Source organism: Vigna umbellata, chromosome 11 (genome assembly GCF_029865625.1).
Source record: "Vigna umbellata cultivar VRB3 chromosome 11, Vumbellata_1.0, whole genome shotgun sequence".
NCBI lineage: Eukaryota > Viridiplantae > Streptophyta > Magnoliopsida > Fabales > Fabaceae > Vigna > Vigna umbellata.
This window is the reverse complement of record NC_142175.1, coordinates 10383170-10405617: the sequence shown is the minus strand read 5'-3', so window position 1 is coordinate 10405617 and position 22448 is coordinate 10383170. Positions and strand designations below refer to the sequence as shown.

The window sequence follows — 22448 nt, the reverse complement described above, 5'->3', positions numbered from 1 at the left end:
TAAGACACATGAAAAGTCACATAGTTAATTACACAGTCGATGGTTTGCACTTTTTAATAATTAAACTAGGTGTACATTTTTTGGGCAAAATAATTCTTTTGTTCTTTTCAAAACAAAATTTTACACATTTATATATCGGTGGCTAGGGCTGGGCAAAGTATACTGCACTGCACTATACTATAAAAATTTACAGTTAACTATAAAACAGTTTTCCTAAACTAAACTGAACTAAAAATAGTTAGGGTGAACTGAACTGCACTAGTTTTTAGTCTACTCATAGTGCAGTGCAGTTCAGTGAACTAATCCTGTTGCACAGCACTACTTTTCATTCCAAATGCATGCAGTATACTTATTTATAAGTCAAATCTTGATTAAATCAGATACTTCCGAGCTATTTTAAAATTCAAAATTTTCTACATGAAAAATAAATAGGTTTCAAAAACCTGCATTATATAAAAATGCAGGGATGAAGTCGATTATGATCTCGTATCCAATAATAATACTGCGATTAAATAATTGCAAAATCAGCACTTGAAAAATCAGCAACAACAGCAGTGCAATTACAGGACTTGAACAATTGTTGTTACAGCACTTGAACAATTGCAAAATCTGAAACAGCAAAAACATTTGGATCAAAAACAGCAACAAGTATATCAATATGATCAATAGAATAAACTAAATCAAGAGCATTGGAAGTGAAATCAATAATAGCAGTGTCAACACTAGGCTTAATAAAATCAATATCTATATGATAAATTGCTGACAACATATTTTAACGTGATCTAACATATTTTAAAGACATTTTTTTTCCTGTATATTGAAACACTTTTATTACCCCCTCATAATCAATTTAAAAATCCAGCAAAATCAAGGATTACAACAGAGCTAGTTTTCTGCTACAAATTGAAATTACTAGTCAAACATTAAAATTGAAGAAAGAGAAAAGGGACACCCACATGATGAGGTACCATATGCCTCCCTTCCCAGATAATGAGAATGTGGGAAGATAATCTAAACTGGGAATATCAATGATTTCATACAACTAAAGTTTACTGTAATACAGAAAATAATCTCAGCACAAAATTCAATTTTTTTCCCGAAGTTATTGAATAACAAGTGAATACAGACATGGATATTCAAGTTGTAGTATGTTTGGTTAAAAATCACGTATTCTTCAAAAGCTCTCTCCATAACTGAATGAAATAAGCTATTATTGTGAACCAAAAAAGCCATCAATCATCTAAAAACCAAAACAGTCCTCACAAAAGTTTAATTGCCTTCAAACTCAATATACAGTAAAACAAAACGTTGCTGTAATCACTTTTACATGAAAATGAATATATCAGTATGCTGTCAAAAGTTTGAGTTGAGATGAAAAGGGTTCAACATATATTAAAATTCAACCATATTGTATGTCTCAGTCAACTGCGTTTTAAATAGGATCTAGCTTGTTCCAACAGAAGAAAAAAAACATGGGAATTACGTGGAGTGTTCTTCTATAGTATCACCATTATTTGAGCAGAGAGAATGTTTAAAATATGAACAAAGCATGAAGTTGAAGAAAGACTATAAAGGCAAGTGTTGGAACAAAAGATATAGAGAAAAAGAATATAACAACATCATTGAAACCATATTGAACTACAGGCCTAAAGTCAGAATCAACATTTTCAAAATTGGAAGCAAAAATAACATTCAAATAATCAAAAACAACATCATTAAAAGAAGAAGCATCAGCTAAAATATTAGAATCATGAACAATAATAGCTGGCATGCTATCCTGTTTTTCACTCCAATCTGCAGGTTCGAGAGGATTCTTCTGCTTGCCTCAACCAAACTTCTTAGGAACATGATTATAATGAAAGAATCGTTATGTGATGACTGAGATGATTTGGTAGCAAACAGCCACATGTAATATCTAAAAGGGTCTCACATAACTAACTAGTTGAAAATTCAAAGAACTCTTACTATTTTCCTTAGGGTTAAGAGACACAATCCATAAAGTAAGAAGTACCAACATTATATTGCACCATAAACACCTTAAATTCATCAATCAAGCAGAAAAATAAGCACAAAGAATGAAAAGGGACAATAAAAATGGCGAAAAGAAGAAACCCCACAACATTAAAATTTCATAAATCATAGGTTTAAGGAAAATACAGAGTAAGGCGACAACACATAGAGGCAGAGACAACACAGACAGGTAGAGACAACACGGAGAGGCAGAGGCAAAGAGTGACAAGCTCGAACACAATAATCGAATCACTACTTACCTCGACGGTCGGTATGGCAGTGAACAAGATAGGCCCCTCGACAGCCGATACAACACCAACGACAAGGGTCAGAGTAGGGTCACGTTGGAACTCTCCTTTGTGGACAGAGTCACGGTGGCAGCGGCCGCGCGTCACGGTAGGGCTAGGGCAGAGTTACCGTGGGTTTTCGTTGAAGCTCTCTTTCGACAACAACAGTGGGCAGCGATTGGGTCACGGTAGGATTACTGTGAGTTTTCGTTTGGAGATCTCCTTTGCCAACAAGATCATGGTGGGCAACGCCGCATCCAGCCAGGGCAGGGTCACGTTTCAGAGATAATTGGAAAGGAGAGAGGGATAGAAAAGCAAGGCAAGGTTACGTTTCAGAAATAATTAGAATGGAGAGAGGGATACAGTTCTCTTACAGTTAACTGAACTAAAAATGTGATGAGTTCAGTTTTAAAAACTAAACTATAAAACGGTATATTTAAGTTTTTAGTAAAAATGGATTAGTATTTTTTAGTATTATACAGTACAGTTAACTATAGTTAAGTATGGATTAGTTTATTTTGCCCAACCCTATCGGTGGCTTTATTAATCCTAGCCAAGTCCTTTTAAATTGGATATTTTATTCATAGTATGCAAGAAATTGAATCAATCTAACACCATGCAAATTGTGTTTGGATTTCATTTTTCCTAATATGCCTGTCAAGATATTAAGTAAATTAGGCTATTTAAATATTAATTAATCTTTAGCGTCCTAATCATTACTACTACCTTGTATAGTGATGATAAATTTATAAACACCGAAAAACGGTGCCACAAACTTGTTTAATAATCGGCAAGTGTGACCGAATCGTATCAAGTAATAAACTCGGTAAGACCAAGTATCGTTCTCCCAAAGGACTCACGGCCTAGTTTAGCTATATGATTTGTTGATTATTTAAGACTTAAGAACAAATTGATTGTAGGTTTTAATGCAAGAGACAGTAATTAAATATGTATGCATGAATTTGATCAATGGAGAAAAACGGAATACAAACACTTCAATGAATTAGATGGATGAGTATGTTGTTGGGGTTATCAATTTCATCTTATCCACTCTCATATTTTTAGGAATTCATCATTCTTATCATCAATGCTAATGCCACTCTCTAAATCACCTTGCAAGAAGGCCTATCCTTAATTACGAGTTCATACAATTCCTAGCATTCCTAGTAATTAGTTCTTAAAGTGCAGGAGCTTAAAGGCAACCAATATGCTATTGGGAGAAATTCCCCGGATCTAGACTTCCCCGTACGTTCCCGTATCGACAAAATCAATAATCATGGCAATGAATGAGTTAAACAAAGCAAACAATAAGCAAAGAGGAAAAACCCTAGCTAAAGATGAAAGAAAGCATATATCTTAATCTAAGACATTAAATCAAATTCCATATATGAGAGTTTCACAAGACTACATTGATTCCCCAACAACAATACAAGGTTTAGTTCACCATATTCATGGTGAAACTAGATGAACAATAATGAAAGAATGAAAGATAGAACCCTAGAAAGAGGAGAAGGTAGCTTGAGCATCCAAGATCTTCCTTCAAGGGGTGGAAAAGAGAGTGTTTGCTTCGTCTCTGCCAAAGATACAAACCCTAGGACGTCCTAAAGCTTATATATTATTCTAAAATTACAGAAAATTAGGCCCAAGCCCAAAAATAGTGCCGCTCAGCGGTAAGTGCGTGAGTTGTTTTCTTCCCCTCAGCGGCCTTTTCACCCCTCAACGGAGCCAACGTGACTGCCTGAGTGCCGCTCAGCGGTAAACTGCCGTTGAGCGGCAGTTGCGACTTCTCCTTTTGCACTTTTTGATGTCTTTTCTGATTCCATCTCTATCCTTCTTCACTTCTTTCACCAAATTCACCTTAAAACCTGCATAAAAACACTGAAATCAAGCATAAACCTGTCCAGCTCTCTTATTTCTAAAAATATAACCAAAAGCATGATTTCAAGCTAGTTTCTAAGTGTTAAAGGTTACTTTTAGTATCAATTTCAAGCATGAAAATAATTGTTTTTCAACTGTTATCATATAGTAGTAATGATTTTTTAAGAAAATAACACAGATATATTATTTTTTAAGAAATTCATTTTCTCTTGGTTGTTATGCCTTCAAAATGAATGATGAGTTGGACTAAATATTTGAGACTATTGCTTCCTACATTCCCATAATTACTTAGTGTACTCCAAAATAACCAAAATAATTCATCTTTTAAAATGTAGTTTACGTGTTTTGAAAAGTTTTTTCCATTTTGGCCGAACGGTGGGGCCTTCGGGAACTCGAGAAGTAGAGGCCTTTGGAAGCCGACTGGCAGTGGTTCTTCGGAAAGAACTCCCCGTTCACCGCCCGGGCCAAGCTGACAGTGGTTCTTCGGAAAGAACTCTCCGTTCATCAGCTTGGGCTTGTGGTCACGCCAGACGGCAGTGGTTCTTCGGAAAGAACTCCCCGTTCACCGCCCGGGCCAAGCTTACAGTGGTTCTTCGGAAGGAACTCTCCGTTCATCAGCTTGGGCTTGGTCTATGTTTGATGCCGGATGATGGAGGAGAGCTCGTTTTTGCTTCATGCAGTCGTGCAATCATTCCGGGTTACCTGTATTAGGAAGAAAACGTAATCGAATTTGAAGTTTAAAGAAAGTAGATGATTATACCCTGTAAGGTAGATCGGTCAGTTGAAGATGCTCGGATGAGAAGGATTGTTCCTAGAGAGCACTTCCGAGAATAACCGTCTGTGGCCCAGGAGAACTTCCTAGCAGACGTTTAATGACCGTGCGTGGCCCAGGAGTTCTTGAAGAACATCCTAGTAGACGAAATATGTTCGGCCATGAAGGACGGACGATAGAGGCCTGAAGGCCGAGTACCTGTGTGGCCGAACGGTCGAGTTCTTGTGAGGCCGAATGGCCGAATACCTGAATGTTGAGGCCACAGAAGGCCAAACAGTAGAGGTCGAGCGACCGGACACCTGCAAGGCCAAACGGCCGAACAAAATGCATGGGAGGCCAAACTGCCGAATGCATGTGAGGCCGAATGGCCGAAATGAATGCGTGAAAGGTTGAATGGCCAAATTAATGGGAGATCAAATGGACGAACGCACGTGGGGCCCGGGAGACCGAACGGTTGAAACCGTGAGGCCGAACCACCAAACATCTGATTAATATGGCCGAACGGTAGATGCCTCTTGAGGCCGAGTCCCTGAGACTAGAATTGGCCGACAAGTTGTAGCCTTTGGAGGCCAAATTGTTGGCTGACTCTCTGCGAAGCCCGAAAATTTGGTGCCAAATTTGGCTAAGTGCCTGCAAGGCCAGATTATGGAATTACCTAAGACCAAGGTATGGTTGAGGTGAAGCCGGACGGTTGAGAGTTGAAGCTTGATATCCGACTGTTGAGCCGAATGGCCGAGAGCTTGTTGAGGTCGGACGGCCGAGAGTTGAGCCGGATTGCCAGATGTTGGATGCCAAATTTGGGTAAGTACCTAAGGCCGAATGTTCGATTGGTAGAGGTCGAACACGTACCTTGGAGGCCAAATGGCCGGATGGCGGATGCCAAATTTGGTTGAGGCCGGACGGCCGAGAGTTGAGGCCTGATGGCCGAGAGTTTGAGGCTGGATGGCCGAGTACTTGAGGCTGAACGACCGGGAGTTGAGGTCGAACGACCTGGAGTTCAGGCCGGATGACTCGATGCTGGATGCCAAATTTGGCTAAGTACTTAAGGCCGAATGGCCGATTGGTAGAGGTCGAACACGTACCTTGGAGGCCAAATGGCAGGCTAGCGGATGCCATATTTGGTTGAGGCCGGACAGCCGAGAGCATGTTGAGGCCGGACGGCCGAGAGTTGAGGCTTGATAGCCGATAATTGAGGCCGAAATGCCGAGAGCATGTTGAGGCCGAACGACCGAGAGTTGAGGCCTGATGACCGAGAGTTGAGGCTTGATAGCCGATAGTTGAGGCCGAATGGCCGAGAGCATGTTGAGGTCGGACGGTCGAGAGTTGAGGCCTGATGGCCGAGAGTTGAGGCCGGATGGCCGAGTACTTGAGGCTGAATGACCGGGAGTTGAGGTCGAACGGCCTGGAGTTCAGGCCGGATGACCAGATGCTGGATGCCAAATTTGGCTAAGTACTTAAGGCCGAATGGCCGATTGGTAGAGGTCGAACACGTACCTTGGAGGCCAAATGGCCGGAAGGCGGATGCCATATTTGGTTGAGGCCGGACGGTCGAGAGCATGTTAAGGCCGGACGGCCGAGAGCATGTTGAGGCCGGACGGCCGAGAGTTGAGGCTTGATAGCCGATAGTTGAGGCCGAATGGCCGAGAGCATGTTGAGGTCGGACGGCCGAGAGTTGAGGCCTGATGGCCGAGAGTTGAGGCTTGATAGCCGATAGTTGAGGTCGCATGGCTGAGAGCATGTTGAGGCCGGACGACCGAGAGCATGTTGAGGCCAGACGGCCGAGAGTTGAGGCCTGATGGCCAGATGCTGGATGCCAAATTTGGCTAAGTACCTAAGGCCGAATGGCCGAATGGTAGAGGTCGAATACGTACCTTGGAGGTCGAATGGCCGGATGGTTGATGTCGGACGACCGAGTAACTTTTCACGAACAACCAAGAGGTTGAGGCCGGACGGTCGAATGTTGAATGCCAAATTTGGTTAAGTACCTAAGGCCGAATGGCCGAATGGTAGAGGTCCAACACATACCTTGGAGGCCGAATGGCCGGATGGTTGATGTCGGACGACCGAGTAACTTTGGACGAACTACCAAGAAGTTGAGGCCGGATGGTCGAATGTTGAATGCCAAATTTGGCTAAGTACCTAAGGCCGAATGGCCGAATGGTAGAGGTCCAACACGTACCTTGGAGGCTGAATGGCCGGATGGTTGATGTCGGACGACCGAGTAACTTTGGACGAACGACCAAGAGATTGAGGCCGGATGGTCGCGGATGCGCGGCCGAACGATGGAGACTGAGTTGTTGGGTTGATGAAGCCGAGTGCAAAGGGCTGAACGGTGGAAGTTGACGTTCTTTTGAGGTGCCCCTCATTGCTCATTAGTTCCCTGTGTCTACAATGGGGAATACCCACTCGGCCCCACGGTGGGCGCCAAATGTTTCGATCGGATCTGGTGGGACCCTGTTAAAACACTCACAAACGGTAAAGACTGGCGGACGGATAATATCGCAATGTTTTGGATCGGACGGACGCTTGGTGACAGAAGTACGCCTTCTCACGAGCTCTTGGCTGAGGGCTGGACGCGTTGGGAAGGGCCGAACGGGCTCTCGTCTTCAAGTCCTAGTTGTAGTATTCGTCCTCTCCCTCCTCGCTCTCCAAGCCGGGCGATCGTGTGCCTGTCAAAGGCACTCCGACGCTTAAGTCAGTGACATGACCAAGTGGTCTGTAATGCATGTGTATATTGCATTGTAAGCAATCCGTCCAGAAATCATACCTGAGACCTTTATTTATACTGATTGTAATGGGCTTTTACCTTTCGTGGGCCTGAAAACAGCCCAATCATACCTTAATCTTCATTAAGGGCTTTACTGAGTCATTAGTATTTAACCGCGTAGTCGACACAGTGAGGGACGGTCGTGACGGCCGGTCTGCAGGGTGACCGACCAAGGATGTCAACCTGGGTGGGAAGCCACTCGGTTCTGCCGATCAGTCACGATGGACACTCGGTCTTGTCGGTCGACCTAGATGGACGACCTTAGAAGACCGCTCGTTCTATGTACGGTTGGCCAATAGGTCAGTCCTAGCTCGGACATGCGGTCTTGATTGTGACCTGGGTGGGCGGCATTGAGTTAACCGCTCGCTCGGTCTATGTGTTGGAAGAACCGGATAGTACAGTTCCTAAAATTCTATATCGAAAATCTTGTCTCAGGAATATTGTTCTCAAAATTCCAAAAAATTTGTATTAGGAAGTTTCGAGAGCATAGAATTGGAAGTCATTTTACACAGTGTAAAATAGTCATTTGGAAAATTTGAGACAGTGCATGAAGAAATTGTGGAGTTGCGAGATGTAAAATCTAATATACGAAATGGGTTAAGAAAGATAGCCCGGCCATGTATGATTGACACATGCTATTTGTTCTTGGGCTTATGCTATTCACACACCACCTTTTTATGTTTGTAAACAATTCGTTATTTTTTGTGTTTAAAAGCTTTAATTCTTTTATTTAAATCTTAATCAACACAATATTTTAAAATAAAATAAAAAAACCATTATCATTTTATTAAAAATATAAGAAAAATAGTTTCATTTATTTAAAATCATCATTGAAGTGAATGCTTTTTTTAAGGAATTGTAAGTGATATGGGTATGTGTTATTTGTAAACTTTAAATGTAATCGTTCCTTAAGAATTTTGTCCTATCTATAATTGCACCCTTTTCGAATAATTTTTTTAATATAGTAATTTGATTAATAAAGTTTTTAAAAATAAAAAATAATAATAATTTCATAAAATTTTAAAAGGAAAAAAAGTTATAATTTTTTAATTTTTATTTATCAATAAAAAAGGTTAAAAATAGATATTAAAGTAAAAAAAAACTTTACAGCAATTTAAAAGATTTAAAATTTAATAACCAAATTATTCAAAAAATATTAATTTGAAATAAACAAAATAAAGAAAATTGAGTTATTTAGATAAACATCTCAAAATTGAAAAAAAATTATTACATCAAAATTGAAAATCATTAAAAAATAAATATTTATTTGCAAAATTAATATAAAAAATTTTAAAAAGAAATTTAAAGAACCAGTAGAAGCCAGGTTTGAAAAAAAAATTAAAGAAGTTACATAATAACTTTATGACTTCTAAGAAGTAAACTAAAAGGATAAAAAAAATAAAAATATGAAAACGTGATGAAAATTAAAGTGAATGGTTATAATTGTATACTTAAAATACGACTTCAATAAGAATTAATTATTTAGTTAATGTAAAGTGAAGTTGTCGTATCTAAATACGCAATTATGTTGACAAAAGTTTGTCATATTCAATAAAGACTTCAATATATGTCTATTACAAGAATTTTTTTTGTGAAGAAATTGTCAAAGAACAACTTTATCTTAATTAAAAATTAAATTATATTAATTAAAGTTAATTTTTATACAAGTTGAATTTGACTTTGATGACTTTATTATTAATAAAGAAGTCATTCTATCCTTATATAATTTCATCTTACAAATCATAAGTTGTAACTGACGTAGAATATAATATTTTATGTAATTATTTTAAAAGACGACCTAGATAGGTATTTTTGAAAGCAAATTAATCTAAATTCGTAAAAAACACAATTAGATAGGTTTTAAAAAAAATAAAAAATAAAAAATAAAAAATCTGAAGAATCATTGAAAATCTGGCATGCATGTAGAAGAAGGAACAGACATAAAATTTCTTAAATGTTTTTTTTATTATTTGTTGTATGATTGTATCCACCCACTTTTGTTTTGTGTTATTTTATTTTAGCCATTGACATGGATTTGGGTGGTTACGTGGAAAAATATTAGGATATGGTTGGAATAAATATTAAGGTCCACGAACTGTTTTGTCTGTTGTTTCATTGTCGCATCAAAATATAATAAGTAAGTTAGGTTAGTGCATCTCTCTTTTGGGTTTCTCCCTTTCAAGGCCTTATGTGGCCTAAACCATCACAATTTCATTTCTTTTTTCTTTTTTCTTTTTTCTTTAACTAAATTTTTATTACTTTCAAAAATTTAATATTTTTAATTAAACCTTTATTAAAATATTTTGCTATATTATTTAAATTTTTTTGAATTAAAGACACCGTCAATTCTTATGTCTCATTAATGTTTTCTTTCCATCTTTTTCGACAAACTTATAAATAATATCGTATATATGGATACTATTATTTTCTTTTTATGTAGATATGATATTTTCGATAAAAAATTTGAATGACGTATTAATAATGGATTAAAATTATTCATTTTGAAAATTATAAAATTAAATTTTCAATTAAAATTTTATAAATACCAAAATTACTTATTTATAAAATCATTAAGATAATATTAATGAATTTAAGCCTAACAGTTTTATCTAGTTATAAGCTAATCACGACCACTTAAAAAATTATTAGGTACTGGATTTTATAGTTGATTTAAATAAGTAATTTAATTTATATTTTATTAAATAAGTTATTTTATGAGAAATGTAAAAAACAAATAAAAGTAGTTATTATGAGAGCATTGTGTATGTAATTTGTTTTATAAATGAAAATAAAACAAGATTACACTACTTTCATAACCTACACGTTACTTTAAAAGCAGTTAAAAACTCACTTTACGTATATATCATTACTTATTTTCGTGAGATTTTTCAAACCAATTTGTAAAAAATACTTAAGTAATAGTAGTGTTGTCAAAATGTGTTACGAGCCAATCCGGCTCACTACGGGTTTGAACCGGGTTGGATTTAAAAAAATGTAATTTTTTTATGCAGGTTAGCTTTTAATCCGGCTAACTTAGAATTCGGCTCACCGGGTTGAACCCGTGGTGAGCTGGATTAGCTCATCAACTCACCTAATTTAATTTAATTATTTATTATTTTGTGTTTTAATATTATTAGTTAGTATTTTTTTATTATATTGTAGATAGTGATAAAGAATAAGATGTTTCAAGAGACAAATATTATAGATTTATCTATTTGAGACTCTAATATTATAAATGGACGAGCGATAAAAAATTATCAATATTAAAAACTTATTTGTTCGTCTTTTGCACATGTTTTTGGATTACGCTTGGATTGTATGATATTTTTTTTTGAATTGTCTTTGAAGTTATCATCATTTTAGTGTGACCTTAATTTAGATTTGAATTAAAAAATTGTAATTTTTTTTATTTAAAAAAGAATTATTATTAAATGAGTCAATGAACAAATCCGTTTAACCCACCAATCCTGGTAGGTCGGGTTGGGTTCAAATTTTTTCAACTCGCTAATAAGTAAGCCGGGTTGGGTTCAAATGGAAGATAATCCATTAAAGACTAATTTAATTGGAGTAAAAGTAAGTTTAAACGGTTCAAAATAGACAAAACGCACCTGGAAATGCAATGACACGAAGAGAAAAGGCGAGAAGGAAGACAATGAAGTGCGCGTAACCGCGGGTTCGATTTCTAATTTAACAAGAACCAAGACATCGAGCACAGAGGGCACCGACGTCTATTCTCGACTAGACGTCGGGACACTCACTAATATGATGTCCATTCGATTTAAAAATTAATGTTCGTGGTGTATATAGACGTCGGGCGTAAGGGGAGCCGACGTCAAAAACAACTTTTCACCTACCCTATCAGGCCATTTAGACGTCGGATGGTGGGATCAAACGTCTATATGGCGGAAAAAACAACTTTTCACTACCTATCAAGCATATAGACGTCGGTGATAGGGGGCCGACGTCTATAATCGTATATAGTTGTCGAGATGGCGGGACCAGACCAGACGTCTATATGGCGGAAAAAAAGAACTTTTCATCTACTTGTCAGACATACAAACGTCTGTTAGGAGGGGCACCGACGTCTATAATATTATAGACGTCGGGGACCCCCCTAACCAACATTTATATGCCCAACTTATTTACGAAAATGCCACCGGTCAATAATTTACGTTGGTTATTTTGTGGTCCGACGTCTTCTGGGTGACGTTAAAGGCCAATTCTGCACTAGTGATATAAGATAAGTAATTGAAAATAAAAAATAAATATAAGATATCTAATAATCTAATATATTTAACAATCTAAAATATCTACTACTTCTCTTCAATCTAGTACATATAAATTGTACATACCAAACTTATTACAAATATAATCAATTCTCGGTCCATAAAAATTTAATAAAAATATCTATTAATTGGTCCCTTATGTTAACAAACTTAATCTCAATATCTCTATATATAATATTTTGTCGAATGAAATGATAATCAATCTCAATGTGTTTGGTTCTCTAATGAAATATATGATTTTATCACATATGTAATTTAAGTGACATCTCCAAATTTTAATTCTTTAAGAAATTGTTTAAGCCAAACAAGTTCACAAGTGGCTGAGACCATAACTCTATATTATGCTCTTGCACTAGATCTTGCCACAACAATTTGTTTCTTACTTTTCCAAGAAATCAAGTTAGGAGACACAATATCCTGAAGTAGATATTCTATCAGAAGGAAATCCTACCCAATCAACATTTGAATAATAAATAGTTCTCATATGGTTGAAACTATATAACAACCCTTTTCCAGGAGATCCTATAATGTACTTTAATATATGGATGACTACATTCCAATGATCTTCACATGGAGAATTAAGAAATTGACTTATCACACTAACGATAAAGACAATATCAAGACAAGTAATTGTAAGATCATTCAATTTTCCAACTAATCTTGTATATTGCTCAAGATCTGACATATGATCCCCCTAATTTGGTAGGAGTTTGGTATTATGATTCATGCGTGTGTCAACAAATTTTGAATTCATCAAGTCAATTTCTTCCAAAATATCTAATGCATATTTCTTTTGACATATAACACTAACATTGTTAGACTATGCCACCTCAATACTCAAGAGATATCTAAATTTGGCAAGATATTTGGCCTAAAATTGGTGATTAAATTCATGAAAATAACATTAATCTTACACATATAATCAGCCATAAAGTTCTGATGTCGAGGAGCAACAACATTGAAAAGATCATGACAAACACCATAAGGACATTGAGTAACATCGGTGTATAATAATTTGGTAATGTTCCCATACTTCAGAACATGTGTCATAGAAACAAATACTTTGTTTTAAAGAAGAGTGAAGGGTACCCAATAGAATGATGCATACTTGAGCATTAATTTTCATCAATGGGGAACCTTAACTAAAGCATTATCCATCCCTTTTTGAGTAATATGATCAAAGCATCCCTGACTCTTGAGCCAAAGTTTGATGTTTGATGCCTAAGTGACATAACTAGTGTCATTTAACTTATCAATAGGAAGGTGCACATTAACATAGTATATATGAACAGGTCATATGCATTGGTAGTAGAAGAGAGATCAGAAGAGATAACTACATAAGAAGCTATAGATGAACATGAGAAAGAAACCCTAAAAATCTAAGTTTCTCCAATCAAGGTAACAAGTATAGATCTGGAGAGAAAAGGCTATGACAAGTCCAACGAGTGATCAGAGCTAGAGAAGACAACACATAAATCACCATGTGCGGTTGGAAAAGACGACATCTAATAACTTCAACCGCCATGTGGAGCATGTTTGGACTCCGATGCCGACAATCTTGATTGTAGGGATCTCGATGGCGTTGGGATCGCCTTGCCTAAACGAGAAAAACTGTGTGGTGGTCAAAATTAAAGCTCTGATGATGTGACGGTGGCAGACGACTACGAGTGGCTGCTTTGACAACAATAACGGTTGTAGTGGACAAGAGTGACGAAATGTTTTCAAAAGAACCAAGTTCTAACACCATATTAACTATATTGAAAAATTATGTATAAAATTAGTCTCCCTTATGTAGAAAATATATATAGGATACTTTATTTATAATGAAGGAAATATGAACTAAACCCAAAATACAAACTAAAAATTAATAATAAAAATAACAAAAAATAAATAACTGAAGATAAAAAATAAATATAAAATATCTAAGATATCTAATAATCTGAAATTTGAAATATTTTATGATAATATATATCATTTAAACAAAAAAATTTAAATGAAATTAAAATTTCAAAAATTTATGAATTACATTATCTTAACCCAACTAAATAAACCTATAAAAGAAAAATAATTAATATTTACTTTAATTAACATATCATTTAATATCATTTAAACACGCGCAAAAAATCTAAATCACATCATTCAAATGCATTGTATAAATCGAATTTTATAATTTGAATTAACATTAAGAGATTGAGAGCTTATTGTAAGGTTGAAGCAATGAAAAATGTAGTAATGGATCCAAGTGGGAACTATTAAAAGACACCTATAGGAGGCAGTTATCTATCTAAACCCTAATAATTTGCCTTATGTCAATTGCTTTTCTTCTTTCCTTCTCAAAGTAGGCAGAAAGAAAGGAAGACGAGAGATTCAATGTCCTTTAATCACTCTAAAATGAAGATGCTTTGTCCATTTTCTTGAACCGATATTGAAGTTGTCTTCGGTTGGTAATGCATCATCATCCACACACACACAAAAAAAGGCCATGTTGTTAATTATATTGATTTGTACATAAAGACACATGGCAGCTTTGGATGGTCAACTTCATCAAAAGCATGAAGCTTTTCCCGTATAATATCATATGCTTTACACTTTTCTTCTTTTTCAACTTTCTTTTTTAATTCTCTTTTCTCTCTCTCTCTCTTCTTGCTTTCTTCTAATGTAATGAACTTACTTAAATAAATCAACACCAGTCTTTTCGTGATGTTTTCCATCATTTGTTTAGTTACTTGTTTGTTTTAAAATTTTAAAAATAGTCGCAATTTTATTATTGAAAATTTAAATATGAATTTAAGTTTTATAAAAAACTAAACAACGTATAAATTTAATGTTTTAAAGTTTTAAATTGGATGTAATATTAATCTTTTTTATGTAAATTGAATTTACGTCTTAATGATACTGTATCTCTATGTTGAATTCTCAAAAAAAAAAACTCGATAAAAATTAATTATTATGAAAGTCAAGAGAAAAAAATATAATTAAAATTTTATCTCTTAAATTTTCGAATGCACAGTGTTGAAAAAAGAAATGGCGATAAGTAAGTTGAAATTATGGTAAAAATGTTTGTCATTTTGATTTTGCTTAAAGTTATGTAAACATTGATTCTATTCTAATTTTAAGAATTAGAAATGATTAAAGCATTTCCGTTTAATCCAAAATTGTGAGGTTTAACTAAATATTCTTTTCCACTAGCAGTTTCTTCCTGTGGTTAAAGTTTATTAAATTAATATTCAAATAATACAAGTATATAAATTTATGGAAAAGCATTAATAAAACATTTTAAGGCAAAAAATTTCCAAACTTTAATTTTCTTCTCTAATAATATTCTCAACGCATATACTTGTGATTATGACATGGATATCGATAGCATCATTTAACTAAAGAACGGGTATATGAAAAATACATGTAATGTCTCACTAACATAGACTATAAATTAAATTAAAAATTAATTTCTGCAATAAAATTAATATCCCATCAGTCACATAATTAGTTAGTTAATTAATTGATCTCCCTTAATCCAGTTTGGAACAAAAGTTTGGGGGTTAACTTGGATTAAAGTGTGAAATCACAATCTTTTGCGTCATGTGAGTATTATTTATTACCTTTCACATAATCAAATTATTTTGAAATATTATAAAGTCATTAATTTTAGTGTCACAGGTTTCCTTTTTAAGAATAATATAATGCAGTGAAGAATCCACCAATTTATTAAGTAGAAGTCGCAAAAAAACATTAAAAACAAATATTAAACTATAATAAGAAAATGAATAAGCTAAAAATTCATTAATAAAACCTTTTAAAATATTTGAAAAATTGACTTTTGATATATAATATATTTTTTATTTAATATTTTTATTTACTAAATGTTGATTGGTTTTCCTTGCTCCCTTTATTCATTCGTGAACTAGTATAAAAATGACTCAATTTTTAACCGTGCCATCTATAAAATATTAGTTAGATTAATATGTTTTGTTTTACATTAATTTTTAGAAATTATGAGTATATGAAAAATTGAATTTTATGACATTTTGGTGAGAATATCACTTATGACAACATTTAAGTGGACTATTAACTCACAATTATGAGAATAAACAATTTTGTGAAGAGAGGCCAAAACAAATGATAGTGGAAAGAAAGGGAGAGGAAGATGAACAATGATAACACCAAATTGAATCATTTTTCATAAATTCTTATTTTATGTTAAGAAGAAGACTTTAAGCTTAACTCAACCTTACAAAACTTGGCTTGTAAGGTGAGATTTGCATCTCCTTATATATACTATGAAATTGTTTTATCTCTAGTCAGTGTGTGATCTCCAACACACCCCCTCACACCAAAATATATACATTCCGAGTTCGATAGCGAGTGACACGATAGATCTAACAAACAACAAATCTCTTGATAATGGGTGACAAGCCTCATCTTACAAGTCAATTTTGTGGGATTGTGTTAGGCTCAAAATCAAATTTTGAACATGGTATCATAGTCATGAGTTAAAACTTATCCTAACAAGATTTGTTATTTGTTGGGCCTATTGTGCCACCCTGCTTTCACTATAAGAAAATGCCTTAAGTAGTATTAAATTTTAGACACAAAAGATAATTAGTCATTGTAAAGACCAATTTAGATACTAATTTATAAACTAAAGATTATTGGTATCTAATATAGTCTCTATTATGAATAAAAAAAATTGGGTTGTAAATTGGTCACTAAATTGGTCTCTAACATTAGTTACCAAGATTTTGACTACCAAAGAAATTAGTATCTAAAGTGAACAATTTACACAATAATTCATTTAGTAACCAAAACTTAGATAGTTATAATGTTATAGATCAATTTAATGACCAACTCATAATCCAATTATTATTTTTTATTCATAATAGAACTATTTTAGATACCAATATATTTTAATTTATAAATTAGTATCTAAATTGGTCACTATAGTGATTAATTATTTTTTATCTCTAAAATTGGTTGTTATTTAAGTATTTTCTTGTTGTGTATCGAGATATTGTTGTTTGTTGGATCTATCATGTCATCCACTTTTAAGTCGTTATCCGACTACTTATTATAATGTTTACGCTTGAGATGTATATACATTGACTTGATGAGAGTGTCTTGGAATCCTACATTGACTAGAAATAAAGCAAATTCATAGTATATAATTGAGTAAAAACCTCACTTTACAAGTAATTAGTTGTATGAGATTGAGTTAAGTTTAAAGTTTATTTTTTATTATTTTACATAAAATAAGAGATATAAGGTTATCGGGTAAACTCTATGACAATAATTTTACATAAATATGTCATTGTAGAAAATAAAAATGACAATTTAAATCATAAAGTTGAAAAAATTGTAAAAATTTTATCGATCAAAATTTTTATTAAAATTATCGTCATATAAAGTTGTATGTTTTTTTTTTTTCATTTTACACTAGAAACATTCATAATAACTAGTCTCACTTCTGAAAACCGAAATGCTAACATCGTGTACAATACCTCTACAATTTTGCATGATTATATTTTATATACTATCTCTATCTTCGATCTCTTAGTCTAACCACTTTCTATCTCCAGGTATTATATTAATGTGTGAAAAAAAAAACTCATTTCCATCATTTCCATTTGCTGAACTATTAACTGTTGCTATGATGCTCCACATAGCTCAGTGTTACCATCCACTTAATTTACTTATACATTAAGGAAGTTTGTTAGAACATTCTATAATATGCTATCAAATTTTCGCTCGTCTTTCACCATCAAAATCTAATAAAGGATGAAAAGTGAAAAAAAGAAGAAGAACAAATTAAAGCGATGAACATATTTTGACTTCATCAAAATTTTCCTTCCATCATGCTGTGATTTACGAAATTTGAAAGCACTCATTCCCTCACCTTTTACCTTTTGTCAATTGCTTTTATCCTTAAATCTATAATAATATTTGAGTTCAATTAAACCAGATCTAAACACATTATTTTTATCAAAGTCACATATCATATACCCTTTTTGTTTCTCTTGATAATTTGAATTATGTTGTTGAATATCATTTGAGTGTGAACAAGTTCATGATATCGACACCTATATTTTCAAATTTGTATCTAGAAAAGCATAGACAAGTAGCAAATTAAGAACAGAGGGTTGAAAATTTGCACACTTAAAAATCCTCAGATCAACATATAAAATCCGAAAACTCTTGATGATTAAAACTCACTGTTTCCTTGTGATAAAACAAGGCAAATTTGTACATCACTCTTTTCTGCCTTACCTATGTTCTAAATTCTCAATCCCCAAACAAAATATATAAATTTACACTCATCTATACACATAAACTGCCCTCTTGACTTGCAGGAAAAACACAAAGAATAAAATTATAACAGCAAAACTCTCTAAGCATTCTACAACATCACACGTGTGATTTGTGTGTAACCCCTTTCCTCTGTATGCCTTGCTTTGATCTCTTCAGCACACCTTAGAGTCCTCTCAATGTGATAACCTCCTCCAATGCTGACTTCCCTCTCCAAATGGCAGCAATAGCTCTCAAAAACACTCACATTCACATGCAATTTGAAACCCATCATGAAAAGAAATTCAACCTCCAATTCATTCAATTCATTTGTTGTCAACCCTCCAACTCTTGCAAAGTATGAATTTCTGAAATTCCTGTCCAATAAGAAGAAGCCACATTAGTATCTATCACATGAAGCACTGTTTTCAAATCCAAGAAATGAAAGAAAAAAACAAATACAAAGACAAATCATGATTCATTAACAACAACATCCACCTAAACTAGGTGACCTAACAAAATGTCCACTTCCTTGGCTGTTAGCCAGTAGTACTCTCACTCATTGAGATTGAAAAGAAACAAACTTTGTCTCAATTTAACAAACCCCTTACCAAATTATTATCTAGAATTTTAATAGAATTGATGCTGCTATAGCACACACATAAATCTTAAGTTTCTGGTACAATTGTTTCAGGAATTAATAGTTGAGTGAGTTTGTACAGACACATCAAAGGTTGGAGGCAGAGTTTTTCAATATCAGTAAGTTTCTGGGGTGCCATAGAATTTTTCTGCAGAAAAAGTAACAACTGATAACACTTTCATGTCTTTTATGATTTCTTCTTCAGATAATCTGTTATTAAGTATACTTAGAAAAAGAAAAAGGTTAACATTTCTTCAAGATCAGTTCAACCCAGGGATGAACAAAAGAATCAAATAGAGAAACAAAAGAGGGAGAAGAGAACTTACATATCTTCCACATACTTAGAAGCCACCATGATAGTTGTTATCAGAAGTCTGTGCACATTTCTGGCATTGATCCTAAACCCTGGATTGTTTTGGCAGAAGCGGTCAATGTAGACATAGGCAACAACATACACTGATGGTCCTGCTCTAGTGTACCTGAAAATTCTCTCTAGATAGGATTGAATGGTCATATCAGGAATCTCTCTACAATCGAAGATGTTTGTGCTGATGGCTTTGGACAAAGCACTTGAACAGTTCTTCACAATCCTCTGTGTCCTAGCCATGCTCCTCTCAATGAGTGAAGCCAGCACATTTATCACTAATGGGGTGTTGGAATCTTCTTTGTATGAATAAGAATAAAGATCATAGCGCAGCTTCCTTGGGGATATTGCAAGAGAAGAAGAAGAAGAAGAGGCCATGAGAAAAAAATTGCTTCTTTTCACTTCAGAAGAGGAAGATTTTGAAGGGGATTGATCTGATAAGCTCCAAATCCAAAAGGGTATTTGGTGTTGAGCATTAAACAGCAAATGACGATGGGTTTTTGTGTTGGTGTTGATGATGAAGAAGGTTTTTGGAAGAAGGCTTTATATATATAAAGGGGAATTGGGATCGGAAGAAGGGGAATAATAAAGATAGAGATTTGTTTCTTTATTTTATTTTCACGATGAAAATATTATTCAGTGGCATTTTATTTATGTAGAAAGAAAACTCCAAAAGAAGGGTTTTGAGTTTGGAACGAGGGATAGTGGGTGGAAGCTTGATAATAAAAAAACATGAAAATGAAAACTATTAAGATACGAGTGCCTCCTCTTTTTTATGTCAAAGTACAAACACTCCAGCTAAGCTTTCTCTCTCTTAGTTGCATAAAAAACAAGACAGTCTCTTCCACCATGTTCTTCACAAGTTTCGGATGCATGAATGGCCCTTCAATTTTACCCATTGATCTTCTTTTTTAAATAATCAATAGCAGGAAGCAATAACCTGGAACTTGCTGAGCATATTATTTCTATCCATTCAATTATTTATTTTTATTTTTTTCACTTTCAGAATGTTTTCCTTAGCTGAAAATCCTTTCCTATTTATATTATCATAGAATATCTCAAGTCAACATTTATTATCATCACCTTCAATTTTCTGTATTTTCTAGAGTCACAAAAATGAAACTCTAGCCATGTGAGTTACTCACTGTTCGTACCGACTCAAACTAGTCCTTCAACTCCTTTCTAACTTAATGCTATAAAGCTTACCCTGCACCAGATTACAACCCTTTACGTGGTTACAAGGTTAAGATTTCAGATTCAATTTGTTAACAATCCAAGTCAACCTAAGTAATAAAATAGAAAAACCTTGTAATATGTAATAGACAAGAATACATGAATATCAATGGCAGAAAATGAGATTGAGCAAGGACATGTGGCATATAACAATGCAGATACACAGAATTAGACAGATTGAGAAATGCAAAACTTGAAAATCATATAAAGAAGGATAGTATATTATGGGATGGAGAGATATATAAAGGGAAGAATATATTTTTGTGATGTAATTTTCTTATCTCTTAGTGGCCAAACTTTGCATGGGAGTTGTGGAAATTTCTTCTTATTTCTACTTTTTAAAAATTTTAATAAGAAAAAAAAATTGTTTTAACCATTCAAATTGCCAGTGTCATTCTATATTTGAGAATCATAAGATAAAACTCACAAACCTAGGATCTTGAAGTTTTTATTGAACACATTAAAAATAACACTAATTTATAATATATAAAAGAAAATATTCCTCTTAATTATAAGTCAATTTGATCCAAATCACTCTCAAATATTTAATCTCATAAATTTACATATTTAAGAATAAGGAATAAGTTAAGGATAAACTCCACAAAAATTAAGACCAATTTATAATTAGGTGCGCCTACAAATATAATCTTAAAATAATCTAGTGATTTGCTTTACAATAGAAAAATATTTATTTTACTTTATTTATACACAATACTTTACATAAAAAGAAGGAAAAGATATGATAAAGAGCAGATAAGAAGACAAATATTATATAAAGAAGATAATTTAACTAAATTTTAGAACTATTTATTGATAAGTAATGAATGATTGTACTATAAACTTTTTGCCGAGATTGATAATGTTGTGAATGGATTTCTCTTCTTGTCGAAACTTTAATGAAGCAAATGCAATACGGCAGAATCCTCCAAAAGAAAAGTGATATAGCTGGCAGCTTATTGAGTGGGTGTTAGGGCCCTACAAAATTAAAACACACCTAAATGTAACAATAGTCTAACAAATGATTAATTAATATGATTAACAAATAAACACATACTAATTCACATGAAGAAAGGAGACTGTCATTTTCGTTTCTAATTAAATTAAGTATTCACCATTGACCTTTGCCTTTGAGATCTGTGCTGTTTGCGAGTCCCAGTGGTAGTTCCCGCGTACAACTTTAGCTATACGACAAAATTTAGGTATTTTATTCCATCATCTATGCTAATTTTTATCTAACACGTATTAATTTCACTCTTTTAATTTGGAGTAAACCTTTCATAAAAGGATTATAATTACACTTAAACATCTTTTAATCATGAATATTTAACAACTTCCATTTTGGTCTCAATAAAATAATATCTTTAATTCTATAAAATTTAATACACACGTGCAATGGGCTTGTCTTCAATACTACAATCTTGGCTTTTATTTGTAACTTGAGCTTAGCATGTGCATTATCATGTTTGTGCATTCTACTAATAGATTATTATTTTTTTCTCTATAATATATATTATTTTTAGCACCAAAGAAAACGTTAATACAAAATTCACGAGAATATGAGAAGTACTTAACCTTTACATAAGTTGTTCTACAAATAATATTCGTAAAAAATAATAGCATGAAACTATAATCCAATGCTAGGATCTAGTATGGTTGTTGTAGAAAGATAGATTATTGTTGAACACAACTTTAATTTAGTAGGTGAAAAATATTAAATGTTAAAGATTGATCCTTTAAGAGTTGAATAAATTTCCAACTTATTACCTTGTGAAGATATTGGCCCATCATACCCACTAATTTAAACCCTATAATATAGTAATTTTTCCATGTGAAATACTGGTATATATTAATGAATGCATAGAAAAAGAAATATAATTTTAAACATACTTAATAAGATTCATTTAAATAAAAAAAAAAACTGAATAACAAACT

General features: G+C 33.7%; 1 protein-coding gene and 1 long non-coding RNA gene across 2 annotated transcripts; both read right to left on the bottom strand.

The window, feature by feature from the left end:
* Positions 1-367: 367 nt before the first annotated feature.
* On the bottom strand, positions 368-2687 carry LOC148190956 (uncharacterized). Its single transcript, XR_015783075.1, has 2 exons — positions 2271-2687; positions 368-609 (listed from the first exon to the last, which is right to left on the bottom strand). It is a non-coding gene; the product is annotated as an uncharacterized LOC148190956 (long non-coding RNA).
* Positions 2688-18167: 15480 nt separating this feature from the next.
* LOC124826024 (cyclin-U2-1-like) lies at positions 18168-19932 on the bottom strand. The gene is made up of 2 exons (XM_047298784.2): positions 19246-19932; positions 18168-18656 (listed from the first exon to the last, which is right to left on the bottom strand). Exons 1-2 carry the CDS (start codon positions 19659-19661, stop codon positions 18392-18394), a joined length of 681 nt encoding a protein of 226 aa, XP_047154740.2. The 5' UTR covers positions 19662-19932; the 3' UTR covers positions 18168-18391.
* Between the last annotated feature and the right edge of the window lie 2516 nt (positions 19933-22448).